Here is a 21,672-nt window from a genome sequence, read left to right as displayed (position 1 = left end):
GGGGGCGGGGTGGGGGACCAACGCCCAGAACCCGCCCGCCCTGCTCGGGACAGCGGCCCGCGCGTGGGCTCGCGCGCTCGGGCCTTCGGGTCGCCCTGGGCTCCGGCCTCAGGGAGGTCGGGGCTGGGGCCTTCGCGAGGGCGGGTCCGCTGCGGTGAAGGCGGCGTGCCGGGTCCTCCGAACCCCTCGTCAGTAGCGTTTCCATTACTCGTCCAGCCCGGATCCGGACCCCACTCGCGCGCGTTAACTCGGGGACCCTCAGGCTCCTCCCCCAGGGCTGAGGGGTCCAGGCAGTGGGAGGGGGAGAGGTGTGGCCGCTCCGGAGCTGGCGGTGCCTCCAGCTGGAGGATGCCGGAGTGGCGCTGCCTGCCGCGACGCCCACGGGCACTTCACTCCCCCTCCCTCGGGGGCTGCTGTCTCGAGTCTGCAGGATAAAGGCGCCCTGCTCCGTCAAATAGGGCACTTGGCTGCTTTCAGGAGTCAGAGGGCCGAAGTGTGGGGGTGTTGGGCACGATGAGCTGCCCAGAGCGGGGCTGGCCTCCCGGTGCCACGAGCTGGTAGGCGGGAGGCAGGTGGAACCGCGAAGTGATGGGGGCCGAGCCCCTAACGGTCCAGCGTCTCCTCTCCCTTTACCACAGGGCGCTTACACCTTTATTCTGTACTAACTGCAAGCTTTCCCAGTCCTCTGTGGAACGAAGACGGGTACAAACAAGAAAGGGATTCCTCCAGCTAAGTCTCTGGGTAGGCACTAGGGGGTGCCCTGGCCACGTCCCTGCTTGGGCGCCATTCCTAAGAGTCCTGGTTCCCAGAACTGGCTGCAGGGACTCCGAAGGGACCCTGGCGAGAGACCTCTTGTGAGTGGGTTCAGACTGGGAGCCGGTGGGTTATGCCTTCCTCTTCCAGCCCAGGCCTGCTGGATGGAAGCCAGGGAGTGTAGTAGGTTCTTGGGCATTCCCCTCTGCAGAGGTATTTATGCCAGTAGCAGGTGAGGCAGGGCCAGAGACTGAGACACGGCTCTATCCTGGACCTGATTAAATGACTGGCTTCAAGTTTTCCTGCAGAACAGATTCCCAACACTGACACAGTGGTACTGAGCTCTACTTGCTAATGAACTCTGTTAACTGAGACTGGGCTTGTCTGAGCTTTCTGGAGTAAACTTGTTTTGTGTTCCAATGTTTTCCCAGGCATCTTTTATTTGTGGCAGGGATAATGGTTTTTCATTTGGATTATGATAAAAAGGGTTTAAAATTTTCTCTAAATGTGTATTTAAGCTTAACAGTGAGTTGATTTAAGGAAAATTATTCAACCGGTAAAAATTAAGGAGATGGTCTGACAATGACTAAAACTTTGGGAAGTTCATCTGTGTCCCGTCCCTCTCCACACTCTGCCTTTCGGGAGGAAGAGCAGGGACCAGGAGACCCAGGAAGGGAACAGAATTCTGCTCTGACATCTGGTGAATGCAGGACCTCTGTTAGAAATGGGACTGTCCAGCGCTAGGGTTGTGGAAAAGGGTGGTGATTGACTTTGGGAAGAGATCTGGAGTGATGAAGAGTGGGGGAGGGGCTAGGGTAAGCAAGCTGGTAGGGGCCACACACCAAAACTGATGGCTGGGGTTGGGCAGCCGTAGGGATGCAGGCAGCCGAGATTGACAGTAATCTTTCTAGATGCCCCCAGCCAGGCTACCTACCCTCTACCTCCTCCCCGGCGCCCCTTCAGAATTCCAGGAGGGGGTCCTCTTAGCCACACATGCGCTCAGGGACACACACCCACCACCTGGCTGAGAATGGATCAGCGCCATGCCTGACTGTCCTGCCAGGATTGTACACTGGGGAAGAGAAGGGACATCCCAAAGGAAAGTTGATGCTATCACCGAAAGGGGACTGGAGGTGGGGCAGCCATGGAAAGAGAGCAGAAGCCTAAGGGAATGATGTCATCCCGGGCCTGCAGAAGTGATATCACAGCGAGGAAAGGCCCACTGTTTCTTGATTCATTAGTTCCTTCATGCATGCATTCATTCATTCTGCCCACTGCTGGGGGTGGGGGCGCCTAGGTCCTGCTGTTCCAGCACTGGCAAGCCTGTAGCCTGACCCTCACTGTAGCCTCTGGACTCTCAACTCTTCCCTTTGAAACGGGCAGTTGCCTGGCTCAGGGCCAGTTTTCCACTGCTCTCTGTGCCCCTGTAGTTATAAATCCCTCAGGACCTGCCTGCAACCCAAACTCCCTCAAGGCACTTCCCGGTGGGTGAGCTCTGCCTGTCTCCCTGCCAGGGGTTCGGCTTCCTGTACCTGGGGACAGTGACTCTGGCCCCCACCTAGGAAGGAGGGTGGAGCCCAATGGGCACAGGAAAGTTCTGCTTTCTTTCCAGACCCCAGGCTGCGAGCCCTTCCTCCTGGGTCCTTGCTTCCCACCGAGTGAAAACGTGCTTTTGTATTGGGATTGCATGCTAGCCCTCAGCTTTTTTTCTGCCTTCCTGGAGATTCTCTGGGACAGCCTTCAGCTGTGGCAGGTCCTTCCATCCTTCTTCTGGGAGCTTCTTAACCTGTGGTCCAGGGATCCAGAATTGAGGAGGCCCAAGAGCTGAGACAGAAAAAAAAAAGCATTCATTTTCACTAACCTCTAACTGAAACTTGGAATTTCCTTCAATTATGAATGCGGGCAGCAAAGTCCAGCAGAATTAGCAGAGCTTAGGACTGTCACACAGAAATCGCAGGGGCTTTCGTACTCACTGCAGGTGTTGCAGACCCTTCAACACAGCAGTTAGGCACTCACTGCTGCTTCGTGATTCTGGTACTGAGTAGTCCTTCCTCTCTATCCTACAATTTAATGGGTTAATATAGAATCACAGGTATTCCTATATCACAAATTTGTATGTTTTTATATTTTGATATTTGCACTTCAACATTAGTAGTCTTTTTGTAGTGCGATATCCTTTATTTTCTGCATTGCAAAACATGGTTCCAAGCAGGGGTCTTTCGTTTTCTCCAGATGCTTAAGAGTGTCTCTGGTACAGTGAGAGCTTGGTAGTCGTGCCCTAAAGACTCACCTCACCCCTCCACTGGTCCTTTCCTTAGACACCTCTTTTCCTTATTCATTCATAACAAATGTCCTGAGCGTCCACCCTGTGCCCTTGAGTTGCTGGTGACATAGATACACTGTGTACTGACATCGACCTGGTCCCTGTCCTCCCAGAGTCCCGTCCGCAGCCACCGTGCCCAGCACTGGGAAGGAAAGGTCCCTGGGGCTCAGAAAGCTTCTAATGTGGGGAATTACCACGATGAGAAGAGAGGGCCTCCTTGGGAACGTGAGGTTAGCTGCATGACCCAGGGAGAGGAGGAGTTGCCTCAGTAAAGGATTGATCAGAACATGCAGTCAGTGCCAGCCTGGGCAGAGCTCAGTGAGAGAGGAGGCCTGGGACGACAGCGGCAGGCCAGAGCACCAGGACATCTTGTCAGAGATTTGGGTTTTCCCCCCTGGGGCTATGGGATAGGTCCAAAGCAGGGAGAGGTGTGGGAGCTGTGATGGGATTGACACAGTCCTATTTGCATTTTGAAGTGATCGCTTTGGCAGGGATGGAGAAGGAACTAGAGAGAGGGAGAGAGGAAGCAGGAAGACCAGCCAGGGGCTGTTGTAGGGGAAGGAGTCCAGAATATGCCACTGTAACATAAAGATTATTCTGAGCTGAAGGCGTTTGAGAATAAGCTGTTTTTCCCCCTTATCTGCCTAAAAGCAGAGCCTCCCCAAAGAATTCCAGATTGTCCTAAATCCCCTCCCTGGGAGCAACTAAGGAAAGATTGACTCTTTTCACATGATAACCCAAACAGACGTTGTCACAGAACTCCTTATCATTCTCCTAAGGACCCATTTATCTTTCCTAAAAGTCATATTTTTTCCATGTAAACACGTTTCTCCTTCTTTTCCTTCTCTGCTGCCCTCATTAAATTGGTAAATTTAGCCCCAAATTCTAACTGCCTAGTACGTAAATAAAAATATTTTCTTGCTAATCTATCTTGTTTGTTTAATTCACAGGCCCTAAGCACTGAGTCTAAGAGGGTAGAGGAAAAGGTTTTCTGCCCTGATATAGGCAGCTAGGAGAGAGACAAGGTCTGGAATGGGGGACAGGGGTTAGAGATGAAAAGTAAATGGGTTCAGGACAGCCTTGGGAGACTATACATCACTGAGGTCAAGAGTGTGAACAGACACGCTCTTGAGACAAGCTCTTGGGTGTGGAGAGCCAGCCTGCCTGGCTTCATAATCCTGGCTCCAGTAGGGTGTGGCACAAGCCGTGTGACCTTGGGCAAGTTACTTTATCCCTTCTGTGCCCATTTCCTCAGGGTGTCAAATGGGGATAATAATCTGGATAGGCTTGATTATGCTGCTATAATAATCCCAAAGGTCTATGATTTAATAAAGGTGTATTTCTCAAAGCCTGGGGGGTTCAGCTCGTGGTAGTTCCTGTCCAGGTTTTCCAGGAATAACCACCTGAACACTGCAGGCTTCCCTGGCAAAGGGGAACAGAGCTTTAGAAGCTCTGGCATTGGCAGATAAATAAATGCCCTGGCCTCTGAGTGATTCGCGGCTCTTCTGTCTCAGGTCCTTGGCCAGAGCTGATCACATGGTCTCACCTCGATATAAAATATTCAGAATGCTTCCCGGCATAAGAGCAGCACTGTGAGAGTGTCATTACTTTTATTATTGGGAAGCGCAATCAACAGGAACTGCTGGGGATTTGAGGGCTCAGCCTGGCCACATCTGACCCCCACATTTCTGGTTTACACTGCGGTGACCCTCACTGCCATTGGGAACCCTGTGGCAGGCATGGGGTGGGGAGGCGGTGAGTCAGTACTCCAGGATATGACCCTGATCCAGAGGGCTACGAGTGCTCTGTTTGGCCAAGCTTGAGGTCACGTGCACACCCCACCCTCCCCATCAGGGTAGAAGGGAAATGACTCCCCAGAGGAAAGTGCCTGCCAAAGAGGGATGTAAATTGAGCAGGGTGAGGGTGAGATAGGCTGCGACCTGGGACCCTTTACTGAAGTACTTGCACCTGGCAACGCCTCCTGGAGCAACTGCATACAAAGACACTATAAGAAACTAAAAATAACTGCACGTGTGTACAGTTAGGGCAAACTATGAACAGTAAGGTACAGCAGGGCCAAAACCCAGCTGCCACTTCTGAGGTGCCGGGTGCAAAAGCAAGAGTCTCACACACGACCCCTGCACACAGCACCACCAAGGGCTCCAACCCCTCCCGCCCACCCCTGATCTGGCCCTACCCTCACCGCATTTAAGGGACCAACGGCCCCTGCTCCGACCCCCAGTGAGGGAGCAAGGAAGCTTGTTACTTGTTTTCAGGCCCCTTTTGCTGCTGTCCAATACAGCTTTGCCTGGGATTTCTCAACTGGCCTCTTATCAATAGAAATTCATTAAAGAGTCCGAGAACTCAGGTCGATAAAAAGGGGACTGGGGAATGCATATAAAATCTGGGGTGCGGGGGGCTTTAGCCCTCTTCTGTCTCCAGAACTCTTGTCTAAGGGAACACCAGCTCCTCGGGATCGCAGTCTGAGAGCGGAAGTGTGGGTCCCTACAGCGCGGGGGCGGGGGCTGTGCCCTTCTCAGCAGCTGTGACCCAGGCTCTGCCGCCTTCTCCCCACCAGACATGTTTTTAATCAGGTCATAGTGGCTACCATCCTGCCAAATCCGGCATGGCCTGCGGGAAGCTCAGGCTCTGTGGGCCCTCCGGTCCTCTCCTCAACTCAGGGCCTGCCAGACTAACTCCCGGCTCAGCCGCCAGGGCCCCGGCAGGCCCTCCCCGTATCCCGGTCACTTGCGCGAAGCCCGCATCCGGCACCGCAGCCCCCGCAGAGCCCGCCTTCCTGTGCGGCGCCGCGGTCAGGGACCCGGGGGGGGGGGCGCACGGGACGCGGCTTTACAGCGAGGAGCGCTTATCCAAGGAAGATCGCGCGCAGAAACCTGCTCCAGAACGTCAGGGTCGCACGATGAGGGGCACATTCTACGTCCAACACTCGCACGGCCCCCACGCACCCCGCAAACGCTACCTGAGCTCCCCCAGGTGCCAGGCGCGGGAGCCCAGGCGGAGCCAGGGGAGTGACCTGAGCCCGCGCCGGCAGCAGAGGGCGCGCGGGGCCCGGCCCGGCCCGGAGGCGGAGACGCAGCAGAGCAGCGCGTGCTCAGAGCGTGCGGGGCGGGCCGTGAGTGCCCCGCACCAAGGGGGGCGGCCCCGGCGCGCAGCAGGACTTCCGAACTCGAGGAGGACGCCAGATAACTTTTCTAGGTTTTCGACGGGAGGCGGGGGGAAGGGGGAGGAGAGGGCCGGGATCCTGAGCCTGACCCGCAGAGGCCGTCCGTTCCACGTGACCCAAACTCCCGACTCGCTCCAGAAAGCGCGCCCCAACCCCGGCACCCTCTCACTGATCGGCCTGGGATTGGCGCTCCCCGGAGACTGCCGTCCCGAGCCGAGCTGGGAGCCCCTGGACCTCCCCCCCCGCCCCCGCCCCCGCAGGCCCAGGCGCCTCCGCGGGTCTCTGGCCTGGGAATGCCTGGACCCGTCAGGGGTCTCCGCGCGGTTTCCTCACAGCCCCCCTCCCCCACACCTCATGGCTCCTCCTTTGCTCTTTCCAGTACCTTCCGTAGTTAAACTGGGTCTCTGCTTTGGAGGCCCCAGCCGTGTCCGCCCTTAGGTCGGTCTCCACCGAGGACTGGAGAGGCCGACGAGGGGCAGGACCATTGGATTCGAGTCGTGACACCTGTCCGAGCCCCTCTACATCCCCACCCCCACCCCAGGCAGGCGTAGGCTCCACTTAGGAGACCTGAGGCCGTGCCTGACCACTTCTGATCAGCGGACCTGATGCAGAAAGCAAGGTGTGCGCTCCCTGTCGCTGCGGGGAAACCGCAAGTCCCTGCCGGTTTCTCAGTCAGGCAAGGACCCCGCCCGGTGCCACTCGGGGAGCCCAAGGACACACGCTGGAGGGGAAGGGGCTGGCTGGCTGATGCCGCTCCCCAGGCGGTCCGCGGCCCCCTTCTAGGGGCGTCTCCCTACCCACCCAAGACCCAGCCTGGGTTCTTCCACCCTGGGCCGCACGTTCCTTCTGGGCCAGGCATGCAGGGCTGGAGTGTCAGCCACAGAGGTCCATGGTGCCGCCCGTCGGGCTTAGTCCTTCCGCTAATCTTGGGCGCCAGGCTTTCAGATACGTATTTACAGACATGGCCCCGCATTAGGCCTCACTCCTCCTCCCTTTCCGAGAGCCAGCTCCACGGCCCTTGGGAACGGCGCGGCCACGTCCAGCTCAAGGTCCCCCGGTACGACCAGATTTTATGCCTGCCCCCGGATCTAGTGAGCGCAGCCCAGCAAGAAGGGCTGCTTCCTCCCGCCAGCAGCCGTGTAGGAGGGCCCCAGGCCCCCGAGACCCACAATCTGGCATTACCTAACTCTCCAACCATGCCTCCTCAGGGGCTTTATTTCATTTCCTGGATGACACTGACTTCAGTTCCTTTCCTTTCATTAGCCGGCCTGCAGCCCCCACGGCCCCCTCTTGCCTGGGCTGTGGGCTTTTGCAGGAAGGGCTAAAACGAGGTGATATCCAGTGCCTGGGTATTTTCCCAAGGGAGTGGTCAGGGGAGGCCCCACTGAGAAGGTGACATTTAGGGTGGGAGGCTGCCACGGGAGGTGAGGCGTTCTAGGCAGGGGAAGGAGCCGGGAAAAAGTCACCAGGTAGATTGGTTTGGCATGGTTAGGAACCCAAGCCAGGGGTGTGTCCCTCCTGTGTAAGGGAAGAGAATGGCAGACAGGTCCCAGGGCAGTGTGGCCTGGAGGCACCCTACCCATGACTCTATTCCCCCATGGCGAGACGGACTCATCCTTTAGGCCCAGTGTTGGGGTGGGGGAGAAGCTTGATCCCCTCTGATCCTCAGTCTGAACAGTGGCCCAGAGCAGCTCAGCCTGAGTCCTGCAGTGGCCTTGTCTCTGTCTGGCCCACCACCTAACCTCCAAGCCTGGCTCCACACCCCAAAGAAAATAAACTAAAGGGAACTTCAGGAAACCATTGTCAAGGATAATTTTGGAAGAGAGGAAGGGATAAATGAGGGAGCGGTTACAACACACGAGACAGCAATAAAATCAGAAGACCTTCTGGCCACCCCTGCTTGTCTCATCTCCCAGAACCTCTTGACTCAAGGTCTGTTCTGTGCTCCCAACTCTCATCTCAACCCTGGATGCAGCCTCCTCCCTGACACCCCGCTCCCAGCTGACACCCCCCCAAAGCAGCCAAACAACAAATAACACACCTAAGGGCCATCACCTGGGGAGGGTGACTCAGGTTGTCCCACTCCAGTCCCATTTCAAAGATGAGGAAACCGAGAGGCTGGTCATTTCCCCAGTGGTGGCAGTGCTGGTGGATAGTGGGTCTCCTGACTCAGGCACCAAGCTTTCCCGCTGGTGGAGTGTGCATGTTTTACCCTGGAGAGTGGGGAGATGGGCAGTGGGCACCAGGGAGATTGGGGAGCTCCCTGCAGCCCTAGGAAGGGAAGGAAAACAAATGTCATAAGGAGGCCTTGGATCATGGGGACAGGGTCTGGTTGCCAGCTCCCTGCCACTCTGGCCTCTACTTGCTCTTTTGGTTCCTGGGTCCTGACAAGACCTATTCTCCCCAGCCTGGCTGCCTGGCTGCTTGATAAGATGTCATTGGTGGCAGCAAGGGGGCCGGGGATCCCCTTGTTATGACGCTGGTCATGGGACGCTGACTCACTGCTGGCCACACCACCTGACTGTAAGGCAGAGAGGGCCCTGCCAGGGGGTTCCCCGGCTGCCGCCTTGTTTACTTCTAGCAGGCCTGGCGGGAGGGCAGGGCTCAGCAGTGGGGCATGCTGGGAAGGCCAGAACCCGGGCTCCCCAGAGCAGGGGTCTCCCTGTTTCCCAGAGCCCCATTTCCTGTCACCCCCTTTCTCCATGAGCTTTTCATTCCTCCCTCTAAACCCACCACAGTTCCAAATGGAGCCAAAAGGCAAAAAAGCAAAAGTGTTCCTGGTGGCAGCCTCTGCCTCAGTTGCTTGTTTAGACACAGGCTGTGCCTGGAATCCTTCTTGAAACTCGTTTCCCCAGAACCACAGGGCTTTCCTTGTGCACCCCATGCTCTCAGATGGAGATGATGAAGCACCACAGTCCCGGGGGCAGAAAGCCGGGCTCTTGGCCTAGCCTGCCCTGGGCTTAGTGGCTCCCAGGCTGCTGAGTCACGCAGGGGCACCTGTGGGCTGCTGCAGCCTCTGCCCAGCACTGGCCCCTCTTTGACCCCGACCCTGTCTGTAGGGCAGTGGGCAGAGAGGGCCACTTCCCCAGGCTCATAGCAGGGAAGTGGGGAGAAGCCTGAGAGGGGCCTGCCCTCTCCACGGGGCTGCTTTGGGCAGGGGTTCAAAGCCTTGCCTGCTCTGGAGCTCTCTGGGAAGGACAAGTCACACCTGTGGACAAGTCCCTGCTGTGATTCCACAAGCAAGTCACCCTTGCACCTGACTAGCCAAATCCAACTGCCCCTTGAAGTTTTACCTGCTCCCACAAACCCCACCGTGAAAAACTCGAGTTTGACTCAGCAGGTCTGACTTTCTTCTCACAGAATTCTACCTGGGAGGATTCATAGGGCGACATACTCTTCTAGCCTACCTTCTTCTAAGACACCACCCCCTAAAAACCCCCTTCCCCCAGGCCATTTAAATATATCACTTTTGTCACAAAGCAGTTTTTCTTGGTTCCTAGCTTGGGGGCTGTTGGTCTGACCCCTGCACTGCTCATGAGGCCAACAGACCTGAGACCCTCAGGCCCTTGGGCACCACCTGCTGAGCTGAATCCTGAGCTGACAAGTGGGTGTCCAGGCGCCCATGGGGACTCTCTTGGGCTGCAGTGACCACTTTGTGGCCACTGAAGCTCCAGGAAGCCTTAGCAGGACCTCCGGCTGGGTGGGGATGGGGAAGATTCTGTGCTCTTCTGGCACCTCTCAACCCAACCCCCTATTAAACTGGGAGCTCCTCTGGCGCTCAGGCTTGATTTAGAGGCTCTGTCCCTCAACCCAGTAAGGGCCGTCATGGAGGATGCTGGGGGCGATGTAGTGGGCTGCCACCTGAGAAGCTCATCTCTTTGAACGGATGGGGGCCAACATGAGTGGCAAGATCAGGACAGCACCTTGGGAGCCAATTTTTTCTAGCCGGCGGTGCCCGCTGAGCGCCTGGGAGCTTCGTGGCTTTGGGCCTCTATCCCCCGCCACCCTTCTGCACTGGGCATCCCCGGGCGGCCTGGGTTCTGCTATGCTGAGTCATGGCCAGGACCAGGCCTGGGAGGGGTCTGGGGCGGGACCCTGGCCGGTTCCTTCCCTCAGGTGCAGAGGCGGACGCCCGATCTAGATGTCAGAGTGCGGGGCCGCTCTCTTGGGGTCCCTGGTGCCTTAGGGGCAGTGAGAAAGGGGTCGGCACCGAGGGGGCCCAGCAGCGGGGAGGGGGGAGCGGCCGTGGGGCTCCTGCAGGGAGGCTCGCGCGCGACGACGCGGGCGGGGCCAGGGCGGGACGCGGCGCGCTCAAGCCACGCCCCCAGGAGGCGTGGAGGGGGCGGGTTTTCCGGCGTCCCCTACAAAAGCCGCGCGCTGGCACCCGCCGCTGCCCCGCTACGCGCCTGCTCCTCAACCGTCGGCGATGGCGTCGTTCACCGTGAAGGCCTACCTTCTGGGCAAGGAGGACGCGGCGCGCGAGATCCGCCGCTTCAGCTTCTGTTTCAGCCCGGAGCCCGAGGCGGAAGCCGAGGCCGCGGCGGGCCCGGGGCCCTGCGAGCGGCTGCTGAGCCGGGTGGCCGCGCTGTTCCCCGTGCTCCGGCCCGGCGGCTTCCTGGCGCACTACCGCGGTGAGCCGGCTGTGCCGCAGCCCTGCCCCGCCTTCTCGTGGGGCCTGGTGGCGCCGGCGGGCTTTGCTCTGGCCGCTCACCGGGTGGGCGGCGGCCCGCGGCGGCCCCCGGTTAGGTCGGCCCTTGTGGGGTCACGCGCTGCCGGGCGCTCCTGGCGTGTCTCCGGCCTGGCGGCGTGAGCGGCCTCCCCTCCCCCCGCCGTGATGCTGCAGATCTTGGCTGGGGCGCGCCGGGGCGGACACGGGGTGGTCAGAGGGGAACTCGGGTTACACTGGCACCTCGCCGCTGCCGAGCGTGGGTCAGCTGGCGCCAGGTGGGCTTCAGATAGTAACCCGGAAGAGCCTGGGCCAGCAGGCGCGGAGGAAGGGCGGGCCGCGGACAGGGTGACTCGGCTGGCAGGCCGGGGTGCGGAGGGCTCGGCGCTGCGCGGCCTGGCCCGGGAGCCCGGGGCCCGCGGCGGGGAGGGGAGGCCGGGGGCTGACCACAGGACGCCCAAGGCCGGGCGGAGTCCGGAGCTTATCCCACTGGCAGTGGGTAGAGGGGCAAGATGAAAGCGTTCTTGAGAAGCGTTGATGCAGGGACAGAGTGGCGCTGGCCTGACTGGTGGCTGCTGGGGGTGGGGTTGGGGGAGGTTGTTGTGACTGGGAAGGAGGCGGGCAGTGGGTGGGGCCGTGCTGGGACCTCCCTCAGGACTGCTGCCGGCTTGCCAGGCCCCCAGCTTTCCTTTTTTTTTTTTTTAGTAACAACTTTATTCAGCTACTATTCCGGTACCATAGAATCCAGCCATTTGAAGTGTCCAATTTTTGGCATATCGACAGATTTGCAACCGTTACCACAATCATTTTGGAACCTTTTCACCTCCTTATTAAAAAACTTCGTACCCTTTAGCTATTCTCTCATCCTCGTCATCCCGTCCACCCAGCCCTAAGCTAGCACTAATCTACCTTCTCTATGGATTTCCCTATTCTGGACATTTTATGTAAAAATATATAGTCTTTTGTAACTGGCTTCTTTATCATAATGCTTTCAAGATTCACCCATGTTGTAGTATGCCATTTTTGTGGCTGAATCACATTCAGTTTTATGGACACACTACATTTTGTTTAGCCATTCATTAGTTGATGGATGTTTGGGTTGTTTCCATATTTCAAAGCAACCTCTTTTTATGGTAGGTGCTGCGTCTGGTGGCCCACAGACCTGATCCAGCCTGTAGATATATGGTTTGTGCTTATGGTGGTGCTTTAAACCATTGGAGGCAACATCTAAAAACGAGACTACATACAAATACATGGTTTTAGCTTCGTTGGGGAAGGAAGCGGGCAGAAGTATTCTACTTTACTCTCCAAAGCCAGAAGAGGTCCAGACTGCCCCAGAGCAGGTCACAGACGGGGATCTCCCTCTGTTGACAGTGGGCCTGGGTCTGGTAGGATGTGGATGGAGACAGCACCTTTCTGACAGGGCAGCTGGTAGTTTGTGTCCAGCTGAGACACCCTGGCTGCTCACATGCTGTTCTTTCATCTAGATGAGGACGGGGACTTGGTTGCCTTTTCCAGCGACGAGGAACTGACAATGGCAATGTCATACGTGAAGGATGACATCTTCCGTATTTACATTAAAGGTAAGGGGGCTTCTCCGGGGTGCTGCCTGAAGCCAGGTGCTCCCTGCTAAGTAAAACGAGCTTGTGGTTTTGGAAAAATTCCCCTAAAGGAGGGGTGAGGAAGCTGCGGGCTGTTTGAGACAGGGCCGTAATCATCGCTGTGCTTGGCCTGAGAAAGGAGTCTGTGTCCTTCACCTGGGAGAGGTTGGAGGGTCTGTGGGCACACTCTTGATTGGGCCCAGGGGCTAAGGGCAGCTATGGAGTTGGTTTGAGCACGGGCAAGGCCAAAGCTGTGCAGACCTAGCTTTGTCCCTATGGCTTCTTTTCTGCCTGGGCCACACGTGCCCAGGTAACAGGCACAGGGACTGGGAACCTCCTAGCGTTATTGTCCCTTGAGCAACTGAATTCCAAGTGGATTCAGTGTCTGAAGAGTGGGGTTAGGGGCCTGCTGACTGTGATGGCCCCACAGAGGAGTCTTCGTGGCTCCTGAAGGGAGCCTCACGGCTCATTGCCCTCTCTGCAGAGAAGAAGGAGTGCCGGCGGGACCACCGCCCTCCGTGTGCTCAGGAGGTGCCCCGCAACATGGTGCACCCCAACGTGATCTGTGATGGTTGCAACGGGCCCGTGGTGGGGACCCGCTACAAGTGCAGCGTCTGCCCAGACTACGACCTCTGTGCCGTCTGCGAGGGGAAGGGCCTGCACAGGGAGCACAGCAAGCTGGCCTTCCCCAGCCCCTTCGGGCACCTTTCCGAGGTCAGCAGGGCCTCCCCATGGGCCCGGGGTGGGCACTGGGTGGCCGGAGCCCTCCTGACCTGGCGCTGCCCTGCCCCTCCGCTTGCCCCTCTGCAGGGCTTCTCTCACAGCCGCTGGCTCCGGAAGCTGAAACACGGCCACTTTGGGTGGCCTGGCTGGGAGATGGGCCCACCTGGGAACTGGAGCCCGCGTCCACCTCGAGCAGGGGACGCCCGACCTGGCCCCGCTGCGGAATCAGGTGAGGTCGGTCCGCTGACCTCTGAAGGGTGAGATATGAGGGCCGGCAGACCTGGAGGACCTTCCCCAGGTCCTGAATTCCTGCATGCCTGTGGCCGGGCAGTTCAGGGCCACCCACAGCATTTAATTGTCGCAAAACCCTGCAAGGTGTGGAGCACTGTCTCCATTGCATGTGTGGGAAAACTGAGGTGCCCAAGTGCCCAAGGCCGCAGCTGTGCCTGCTGCTGCCTGCCACGCTGCGCGGCATTCTGAGATGGCCTTCACCGCAGACAGGGAGGCCCTTCCAGCCCCTGCATCTCTACCACGTGCTCCCTTCTCTTCTGTGTCGGCTGTCAGGAAAGTCAGGGTCAAATTTGCTCGAGTCTTTAAAACACAGTCCCCAGGTTAAAAACTTACACACAGCTTGTATTCTGAAGTTTCGGTTTTATTCTGATTTTATTAATCTTAGTACATCCTTTGATTCACCTCATATTTAAGAACAAGGATGGGGATTCTTGTTCGATTTTGAGTAAATAGTATTTGATGCTGTGTGTGTACTGAGCGCCCTGCGGGGTTCCTGAGCACTAGGCTGACAGATGAAGGAGGAACACAGTTTGAGGGACAAAGGAGCCCAGGAGGTGGCTTGGGGAGGGAGGGAGGGCAGTGCTGGGAGTGCAGGCTGCCGGGATGAAGGTGACAGGACCGTGGCGGGTGTCAGTTATTGAGAAATGTGCTTTGAATTAAACTTATCTGTATTTTTGTTTTTTAAAATCAAAGCTTCTGGCCCATCAGAGGATCCCAGTGTGAATTTCCTCAAGAATGTAGGGGAGAGTGTGGCGGCTGCCCTCAGCCCTCTGGGTAAGTGGCTGCCTTGTCCTCCTTTGACATCAGAGGAGCATTTTGGTAGCCAGTGGGTGGGTAGCTGTTCTGTGGCTTTCACCTGGGAGATGGCAGAGGAATGGCAGCTGAAGTGTCGAGACTGGTAAGGATTTGTTGCCTCAGATCAACCTTTGCCAAGTGCTGCTCCATAGGCCACTCAAGGTTGAATTCCCTGACAAATTCTTGAGCTTTTTGCATGGAGTGAAGTGGACAGCCAGCGTTTGGTTGGGGTAATCCACTAGGGAAGGTTGCAAGTTGCAAGACTGGCCCATCATCTTCTGCCTGTCTGTCTTTTGGGAGAAGACCAGTCTGCATTTCTCTAATGTGAGACTTGGGGTTTACTCAAGGACTTGGTGAGTAGTTAGTTGAGGCGCCATTTTGCTTTTCCTCCCGTTTTTGCAACCCCCAATCTCCCCTGGTGCTTCCCGAATGCCAGGCTTGGGCACTGGGGAGAAGGGAGCGAGGGAGGCAGTGCTGAGTGTGCTGCCGGGTTCCCAGTGTGCAGGCCCAGGGTAGGTCTCGGGGTGGGTGTGCGGTGCACCTTCGCAGGTGGCCGGCCTGAGGCCAGGGTGCCGAGACGTTAGAAGGCACCTGCCGTGTCACAGCAGCGGGGGTCTGCTGACGAGGGTGCCTTGTGGTGCACCCGTGATCTCAGACTAGAGGAGAGCTCATCTTTGTGACTGCAGTGGCAGGGAGCGTCCACCTGGTCTGTCCAAAAGCCATGTCAGTGTCTGAAAGAATGCAATAGGAGGGTGCCCAACCCGCAGGACGTGACCGCCATCACTTCCAACCTGCGGCCATTTCTGCTCACGCTCGTTGAAGCAGCTCTGAAGCAGCAGTGACATCCTGGCACTGCTGATACATGACGCAGCTCAGATCATACATGGTTTCTGTACTGGAGCTAATGGCTCTTGAGAGAATGAGGAAGAATTCCTGCATCTCATGCTTTCCAAGAACAGTGGGCACTGATGAGGGTATAACCGAGAGAGGCTCTCCCTGAACCCTGCCACTCACTCAAGACATAGTGACATAGTGAAGACATAATGAGTAGAATTTTAAGAAATTCCAACTAATGGGCTGTTACTTAGGGACCTTGGGAAGTTTCTCTTTGGAAGACAGTAAATGGACAGTGGTTCTCAAGTCTGGCTGAGTGTCAGAATCCCCAACAAAGGATTTTTTTTTTTTGGTATACATTTTGGTTTATGGAAACTTAAAACTACCCTGAAGAACCAAGTCCTTTACTAAAAGAAAGAACAGGACAACCTGGGGAGTCACAAAAACAAGTCTAGGCTCAGGCAGGGAGCTCCAGGCCCCTTGGTTTGGTGCGCGGGGCCTGGGCGACGCCTGGGCGCCGTGTGTCCTGAAGGCTCCCCGGGAGACCCGCATCACCCTTGCTCCCCATCCCGAGACCCAGCTGAGCTTGTTCAGTGTTTCAGAACTTGACCTGGGTTCCCCGCGCAGGACACGTGGGAATAATCTTGGGAGTGCTCAGGGGTCTTTTGGGATAAGAAATAAGGCCTTTCGGGTCTTTCTAAGTGGATGGAGTTGCTTTCTGCTAACTATGGAGGAGCCTGGAACCCTGCAAAACAAGGAACGTTTCAGTAAAACACGCCGTTGAGTAGCTTCCATTTCGGAGAGTTCGGATAGCCATGCGAGGGGGGACTAAACTCTGTTGTTGGAGTTCTAGGTATTTTCCTTTCTTATGAGAAACTGACAGGATGGCAGTCTGCTAACTGCCTAGAAGGGACAGTTCCCAGAGCAGGGCCCAGAGTGGACAGAGCCAGTGACACCTCACGGGGGTGGTCTGTGCAGTGAGTCAGTGGCTTTAAAAACCCAAGGCCTTTTTTAGGTAGGTGCCAGCTGAATGGCACCATGAAGCCCAGGGCTGCACCTGGCTGGAGGTCACAGTCAGTGATATCGGGGACGTGCAGCAGCAGGGCTCTTCCTTGTCATGGGGTTTTTGATAAATGTCCACCCCCCAACACACAAGAGATTTGGGGCAGCAGGGCACAGACTGGAACAGCCTTGCAAGCCCTGAAGTCTCAGGTTATCAATTTGGAGAAACCCTCGTTCAGTAATCTCTCTGCTCCGTTTACCCAAGAGTCACTTCTTTCACTCATTTAAGAAGCGAGAGAACATGTGGGTGCTCACTGTGCTGTCCGTCCAGCTCTTCTGTTTGCTTGAGACTGTCAGAATGAAACGCTGGGGAAAATGGCTAATAGGGAAGGGATTAAACAAAGAAATATAAAGCAACATGGATAAAGAAAAAGGGAACAGAGTAACAGAGGACAAGATAAAACGATGTCACCAAACTTTGGAAGATGGGAAGTGGGTGGAGGGCAGTAACCGACAGCGGAGGCACCAGAAAGCCGCCCACCTGCACGGGGATGCTGCTGAGAAGCAGGGACCAGGGAGGGCCTGGGAACGAGGGGTTCCTGTTAAGGATCATGGAGAGACTCCAGGGTCCCACTCAGCTAGATGCCGGCCTCGCCAACCTTGGCAGGATACCCAGTGTTTAATTGCTGGAGCCCTTGACCCAGGCGAGCTTCAGGGTGGGGACACTCGGGACACTGCAGGGTGAGGCACCAGCCTGAAACTGGGCATCAGGAGTGAGAGCGAGCCCAGCAGGAGCTGGGGAGGCCCTGTGCCGGAGAGGCCGGCTGCACCAGGGACGCGTCTGACGGCTCTGCCCCCCGGGGTCCCGGTGCCTGGCCAGACACCCTGCCACCTGTGCAGGAGGCCCTGTGCCGGAGAGGCTGGCTACACCAGGGACACGTCCGACGGCTCTGCCCCCCAGGGTCATGGAGTCTGGCTGGACACCCCACCACCTGTGCAGGAGGCCCTGTGCCAGAGAGGCTGGCTACACCAGGGACACGCCCGACGGCTCTGCCCCCTGGGGTCCTGGTGCCTGGCCAGACACCCTGCCACCTGCACGGGGAAGCTAACAACGGCCCCGGCCCCATAGGGAGTGCTTCCTGTCAGCTTTTTCGTAGTGCGTTAGGCTCAGACAGCCACGGGTCACCAGCCATTTGGGAAAACCTCTATGCACGAGAAAGAAGGGAATTGAGGGAGGACTTGACAGGGAAGAGAATGTTAGCACATCCTCAGTGAGACAAAGAAAAGTAGCTGCATCCATGAAAAACAGGATACCATGAAAGTGGTAACAGAAGGGGACAGAATAAAAATATAGTTGGGAATTTAAAGAAATAGCAGGAAAAAGAAAACCTCAAAAGAAGGCTTAGGGGGTAAGTCATCAGATAAATAAGGCATGAACATTTCCCAGAAAAGTAGATTTTAAGATCATTTCAAGGAGATTTTCTAGAAGCAAAACAAATAGGCTGGAGGAGAGAAAAGATGGGATTTGAGGATTAAGCCTGGAGGCCCAGTATAGGATGAAGGAATTCCAGAAAGAGCACAGGGTAAACTGAAGGGGGGAAGTTGTTAGCAGAGTGTTGAGTTTCTTAGCACTAGGCGTTAACCTCTGGGTGGAAAGGGACCCCCAGATGCCTTGAACCAAGAATGACTGAGGAGGACCCCACACCTAAGCTTAATGCTGTCAAGTGTCAACACTTTATCTTGGGATGAAGAGATGCTCCTGAAACTGTAGTTTGCTATAAAAGCTTGGGAATTCAAAGAGCACAGCATTGGGAGCTGAAGACAGTGGCTTCAAAAGTCTCTTCTAAAATGGTTTTTCAACCTTGAGTTCTGTACCCAACTTAAACGATCAAGGGTGAGAGCAAGGACAGAGCTGTTCAGGGTTGCAAGGTCTGAGCCCTCTTACCTGGGCTGGAACCCTCTCTGGCCAAATGAAGACGTAAGGCCTGACTGAAAGAAGGGGTGCTTAAAGATGGGCCCCAAGCCACGAGAGTGACAGGGGAGCTGCCAGGATGGAAGGAGAGGCCTCGGAACTGCGCCTCTGGCCCAGAGAGCCGCCCGTCCAGGCCACGGCTGGAGGCTTAGCCCGAGGGAGGGCCTCCGGGGGAAGCCAGAACTCCCGGGCTCACCTATGCTTTTTTTTCTTTCTGTTTTTTGTTTTTATTTTATTTTTATTTTATTTTATTTAGTTATAGTCAGTATACAATATTGTCAGCACGACTTTTCAGCCATATGTGAACATACTTATATTCATTGCCGCATTATTTTTCAACGTGAGCTCCCACGAGATCGTGTATACATTTCCCTGTGCTGTGCAGTGTTCTACATATGCCTGTTAGTATCTACAAATTTCAAACTCCCAGTCTGTCCCTTCCCACCCCCTCCCCCTCCCATACTCTTAATTCAAGTAGAAAATTCTAGAGAAGCTGCTGGAGATGTTGGGGAAAGTTAGCAAATGAAAGAGGGGGGCGTCGTTAACGCCACACAAACAGCACAGCTCTGCACGGGACAGGCCCGCTGCTGGGAGCAGTGTTTGTGTAGCTGCACGAACATGAACACTGAATGTTGTTTTCACCAAAATTTGAGTTTTTCAAACGATCGGGGAAGGAGGAGGTGAGAGAGGAAAATTTAAACAATAAACTCAAAGAAATAGCGTCCTGGGTTGAAAGCCATCCCTGGGGAGTGGGCTGGGGTGGGTGCTGCGGGGCAGGGGGTCTTCTCTGAGCCTTTGGAAATTGTTTGACTCTAAGCTGTGGGCATGCTAGTCCTTTGAGAAAGTAAAATTGATTAGAAACACAGCCGGGGTGATTGTGGCCTCCCTCCCCATCAGTGAACATGAGTCCCAGAGTGTGAGACGAGGTGGACACGCCGGCCCTGTGCTGCCAGGCTCGTGGGCCTTGCACGAGCAGAACGGGAGTGTTCAGTGTGCGTGTCTTCCGCATCGCCAGGTCCCTGCACACGAGGGCCGTGCTTCATGTGGGCCTCAGCACGGTCGGGGGTGGGGGGTTCTGGCCACACGTGGTCTTTGGCGCTCACCCCGTCCTGCAGGCCTGGCTCCGTCTGCACCATTGGGGAGAACAAGGTCTCTTTCTGGACTTTCTGGCTCTGAAGCTGGTCTGGGATGTTAGCTGAGATTAATCAAGGTTTTGTTTGCTCCTCGGGTTCTAGGCATTGAGGTCGACATTGACGTGGAACACGGCGGGAAGCGGAGCCGTCTGACACCCGCCTCCCCCAGCGGCTCCAGCACAGAGGAGAAGTGCAGCTCTCGGCCAAGCAGCTGCTCTTCTGACCCCAGCAAATCGCGTGGGGATGCGGAGGGCACGGCCCAGTCTCTGGTGGAGCAAATGAACAAGATTGCCCTGGAGTCAGGGGGGCAGCCTGAGGCAAGCACCCTCCCGCCCCGTCCCCTGATGCTGGGCTGCCCTGCGCCCCCCCAGCGCTGCAGCCGCAGCCGCTGCCTGGCACCTGTGCGGCCCGCGGGCCCCCTGTCTGGCACGTGGTCACTCTGTGAACCCTCTGCTAGATCTCTGTAAAGAAAAACACTCGTACAGCCTCTTGCCAGTGCTCTACGGCCCAGCGCCTGCGGGGACCGAGGCTGTGGGCGGGGGGCTGCTGTCCATGTCCTCGTGCTCACGGGGCTTCTGTTCCAGGAGCAGATGGAGTCTGATAACTGCTCAGGAGGAGACGATGACTGGACTCATTTGTCTTCGAAAGAGGTGGACCCATCTACAGGTGAACTCCAGTCTCTCCAGATGCCCGAATCTGAGGGGCCAAGCTCTCTGGACCCTGCCCAGGAAGGACCCACAGGGCTGAAGGAAGCCGCACTGTACCCACATCTGCCACCAGGCAAGTCATTTCAAGCACTTTTGTATTTCTCCCTCTGTCATTCAGAGCATCCTGTCATTTGCTTCTAGCAACACAGAAGGATGTTACGTTCTCTACTGCAGAGCTTGCCTGTTGACATGAGGGAAAATCATGAGTTGGTTTTGTCCTCTGTATCTACACGGAGCCCTAGTAAGCTCAGCTAATTTTAGTAATTTCTAAAACAACATCCAGACCCAGAGTCACAAAGGCAGGTGTGCCGTGGAGGCGGTGCTGGCTTTGGCACTGCCTCACACTGTGGAACTCGGGGGTCTTCCTGCTGTCCTCAGGGAGGGGGCCGACCTAGAGCCAGGGTCACAGCTAAGCTCCCACGTAGGAGCCAGGCAGGAAGCCGCCGTGTAAAGCAGGTGGTGTGGAAGGCAGTAGGGCCGGGTGGAGAGTGTGGCAGCCTGGAGAACACACACTGAGTAACAGCAGCAGCTGACACGCTGCTTCGGTTCATTACTATTACACGGCAATGATGTTTAAGACAATATTCAAGTGGAAAAGAGACTGCCAGCAGCCTGAAGTGTTTATTCTCTGACCTTTCCACCAAAAGCTTGCCGGTCCCTGCTGTGGAGGGTCCTTTTGAAGGTTAAGACCTTATGGAAGGGTCAGGCCCTGCAGGCACTGGGTCCTTGCTGGCTGGACAGGATGCTGCCATGTGCAGGTCGCACTGGGGGCCCAGGCCTCCTCCTCACGGCTCTCATTGCTCTCTGGCAGAAGCTGACCCCCGGCTGATAGAGTCCCTCTCCCAGATGCTGTCCATGGGGTTCTCCGATGAAGGCGGCTGGCTCACCAGGCTCCTGCAGACCAAGAACTACGACATCGGGGCTGCGCTGGACACCATCCAGTATTCAAAACACCCACCGCCATTGTGACAATTTGTGCTCACCTGTTCTGTGTCCCCTTTCTTGTCTCATAGTTGTGTTGAGCTAGTGTAGAACCCCAGTGCCTCTGTAAGGGTGAGTTTCTCTGCATTCTTCTTCCAGCATCTGGGGGGTGGGGACGCATGAAGCCATTTCGGGCAGTAGAGCAAGTAACACAAGGAGGGAATTCCAAGCGTGTGTGCGTGCTGATGTCTGAGAAGCGTTTACCAGCTTCCCGTGGGCACCCTGGCTCCTCACAGCCCGGGGAGGATGCGGGGGCCACGCTGCATTGTACTCCTGCGCCCCCCGGCCAGGATGACACCAGCAGTCCCAAGCGCACCTTGCCTAGGGGCCTTCTGCTTTTGTCTTTTTTTCCAGGGACTGACAGTACACTGACATGTAATTGATGCTCTGCTAGAAACCTGATACGCTCTGAATTTAGCAAGAGTATAGCCCATGTTCTGTGGGGGCGGAGGCCGCCTGCAGTGAGTACCCGAGGGCGGGCCAGCCCGGGCCTTCGGCTGCGTGTCTGGGAGGAAGGGCTGAGGGGAGCTGACGTTGGTGTTCACTGAGTACTGCCTGTTTCGTAACCACTAGCTTTCTCTTGTTTTTCCAATGTGTCAACTGCTTTTAAAGTAAGAAAATCACTTTGTAGCCATCCTGTTATCCTATTTGTAAACAATCTAATTAAATGGTATAAGCACTTTAATCAAAGATGCTGCAACGAGAGG

General features: G+C 56.3%; 1 protein-coding gene and 1 long non-coding RNA gene across 2 annotated transcripts; one reads left to right on the top strand and one right to left on the bottom strand.

The window, feature by feature from the left end:
- Positions 1–617: 617 nt before the first annotated feature.
- Positions 618–2,816, bottom strand: LOC140688397 (uncharacterized). The gene is made up of 2 exons (XR_012063043.1): positions 2,727–2,816; positions 618–2,577 (listed from the first exon to the last, which is right to left on the bottom strand). It is a non-coding gene; the product is annotated as an uncharacterized lncRNA (long non-coding RNA).
- Positions 2,817–10,642: 7,826 nt separating this feature from the next.
- SQSTM1 (sequestosome 1) lies at positions 10,643–21,655 on the top strand. Its single transcript, XM_072947092.1, has 8 exons — positions 10,643–10,891; positions 12,414–12,509; positions 13,012–13,241; positions 13,338–13,479; positions 14,235–14,315; positions 19,380–19,594; positions 19,862–20,057; positions 20,796–21,655. Exons 1-8 carry the CDS (start codon positions 10,687–10,689, stop codon positions 20,951–20,953), a joined length of 1,323 nt encoding a protein of 440 aa, XP_072803193.1. The 5' UTR covers positions 10,643–10,686; the 3' UTR covers positions 20,954–21,655.
- The last annotated feature ends 17 nt before the right edge of the window (positions 21,656–21,672 follow it).

This window comes from Vicugna pacos, chromosome 22 (genome assembly GCF_048564905.1).
Source record: "Vicugna pacos chromosome 22, VicPac4, whole genome shotgun sequence".
Classification (NCBI taxonomy): domain Eukaryota; kingdom Metazoa; phylum Chordata; class Mammalia; order Artiodactyla; family Camelidae; genus Vicugna; species Vicugna pacos.
This window is presented reverse-complemented; position numbering and strand designations above follow the sequence as displayed.

Excerpts from the sequence above, each read along its gene's own strand:
- SQSTM1 (XM_072947092.1), top strand. The coding sequence starts at position 10,687 with ATGGCGTCGTTCACCGTGAAGGCCTACCTTCTGGGCAAGGAGGACGCG. Across the intron at positions 10,892-12,413 it reads CTTCCTGGCGCACTACCGCG|ATGAGGACGGGGACTTGGTT; the intron begins GTGAGCCGGCTG and ends TCTTTCATCTAG. Across the intron at positions 14,316-19,379 it reads GGCTGCCCTCAGCCCTCTGG|GCATTGAGGTCGACATTGAC; the intron begins GTAAGTGGCTGC and ends CTCGGGTTCTAG.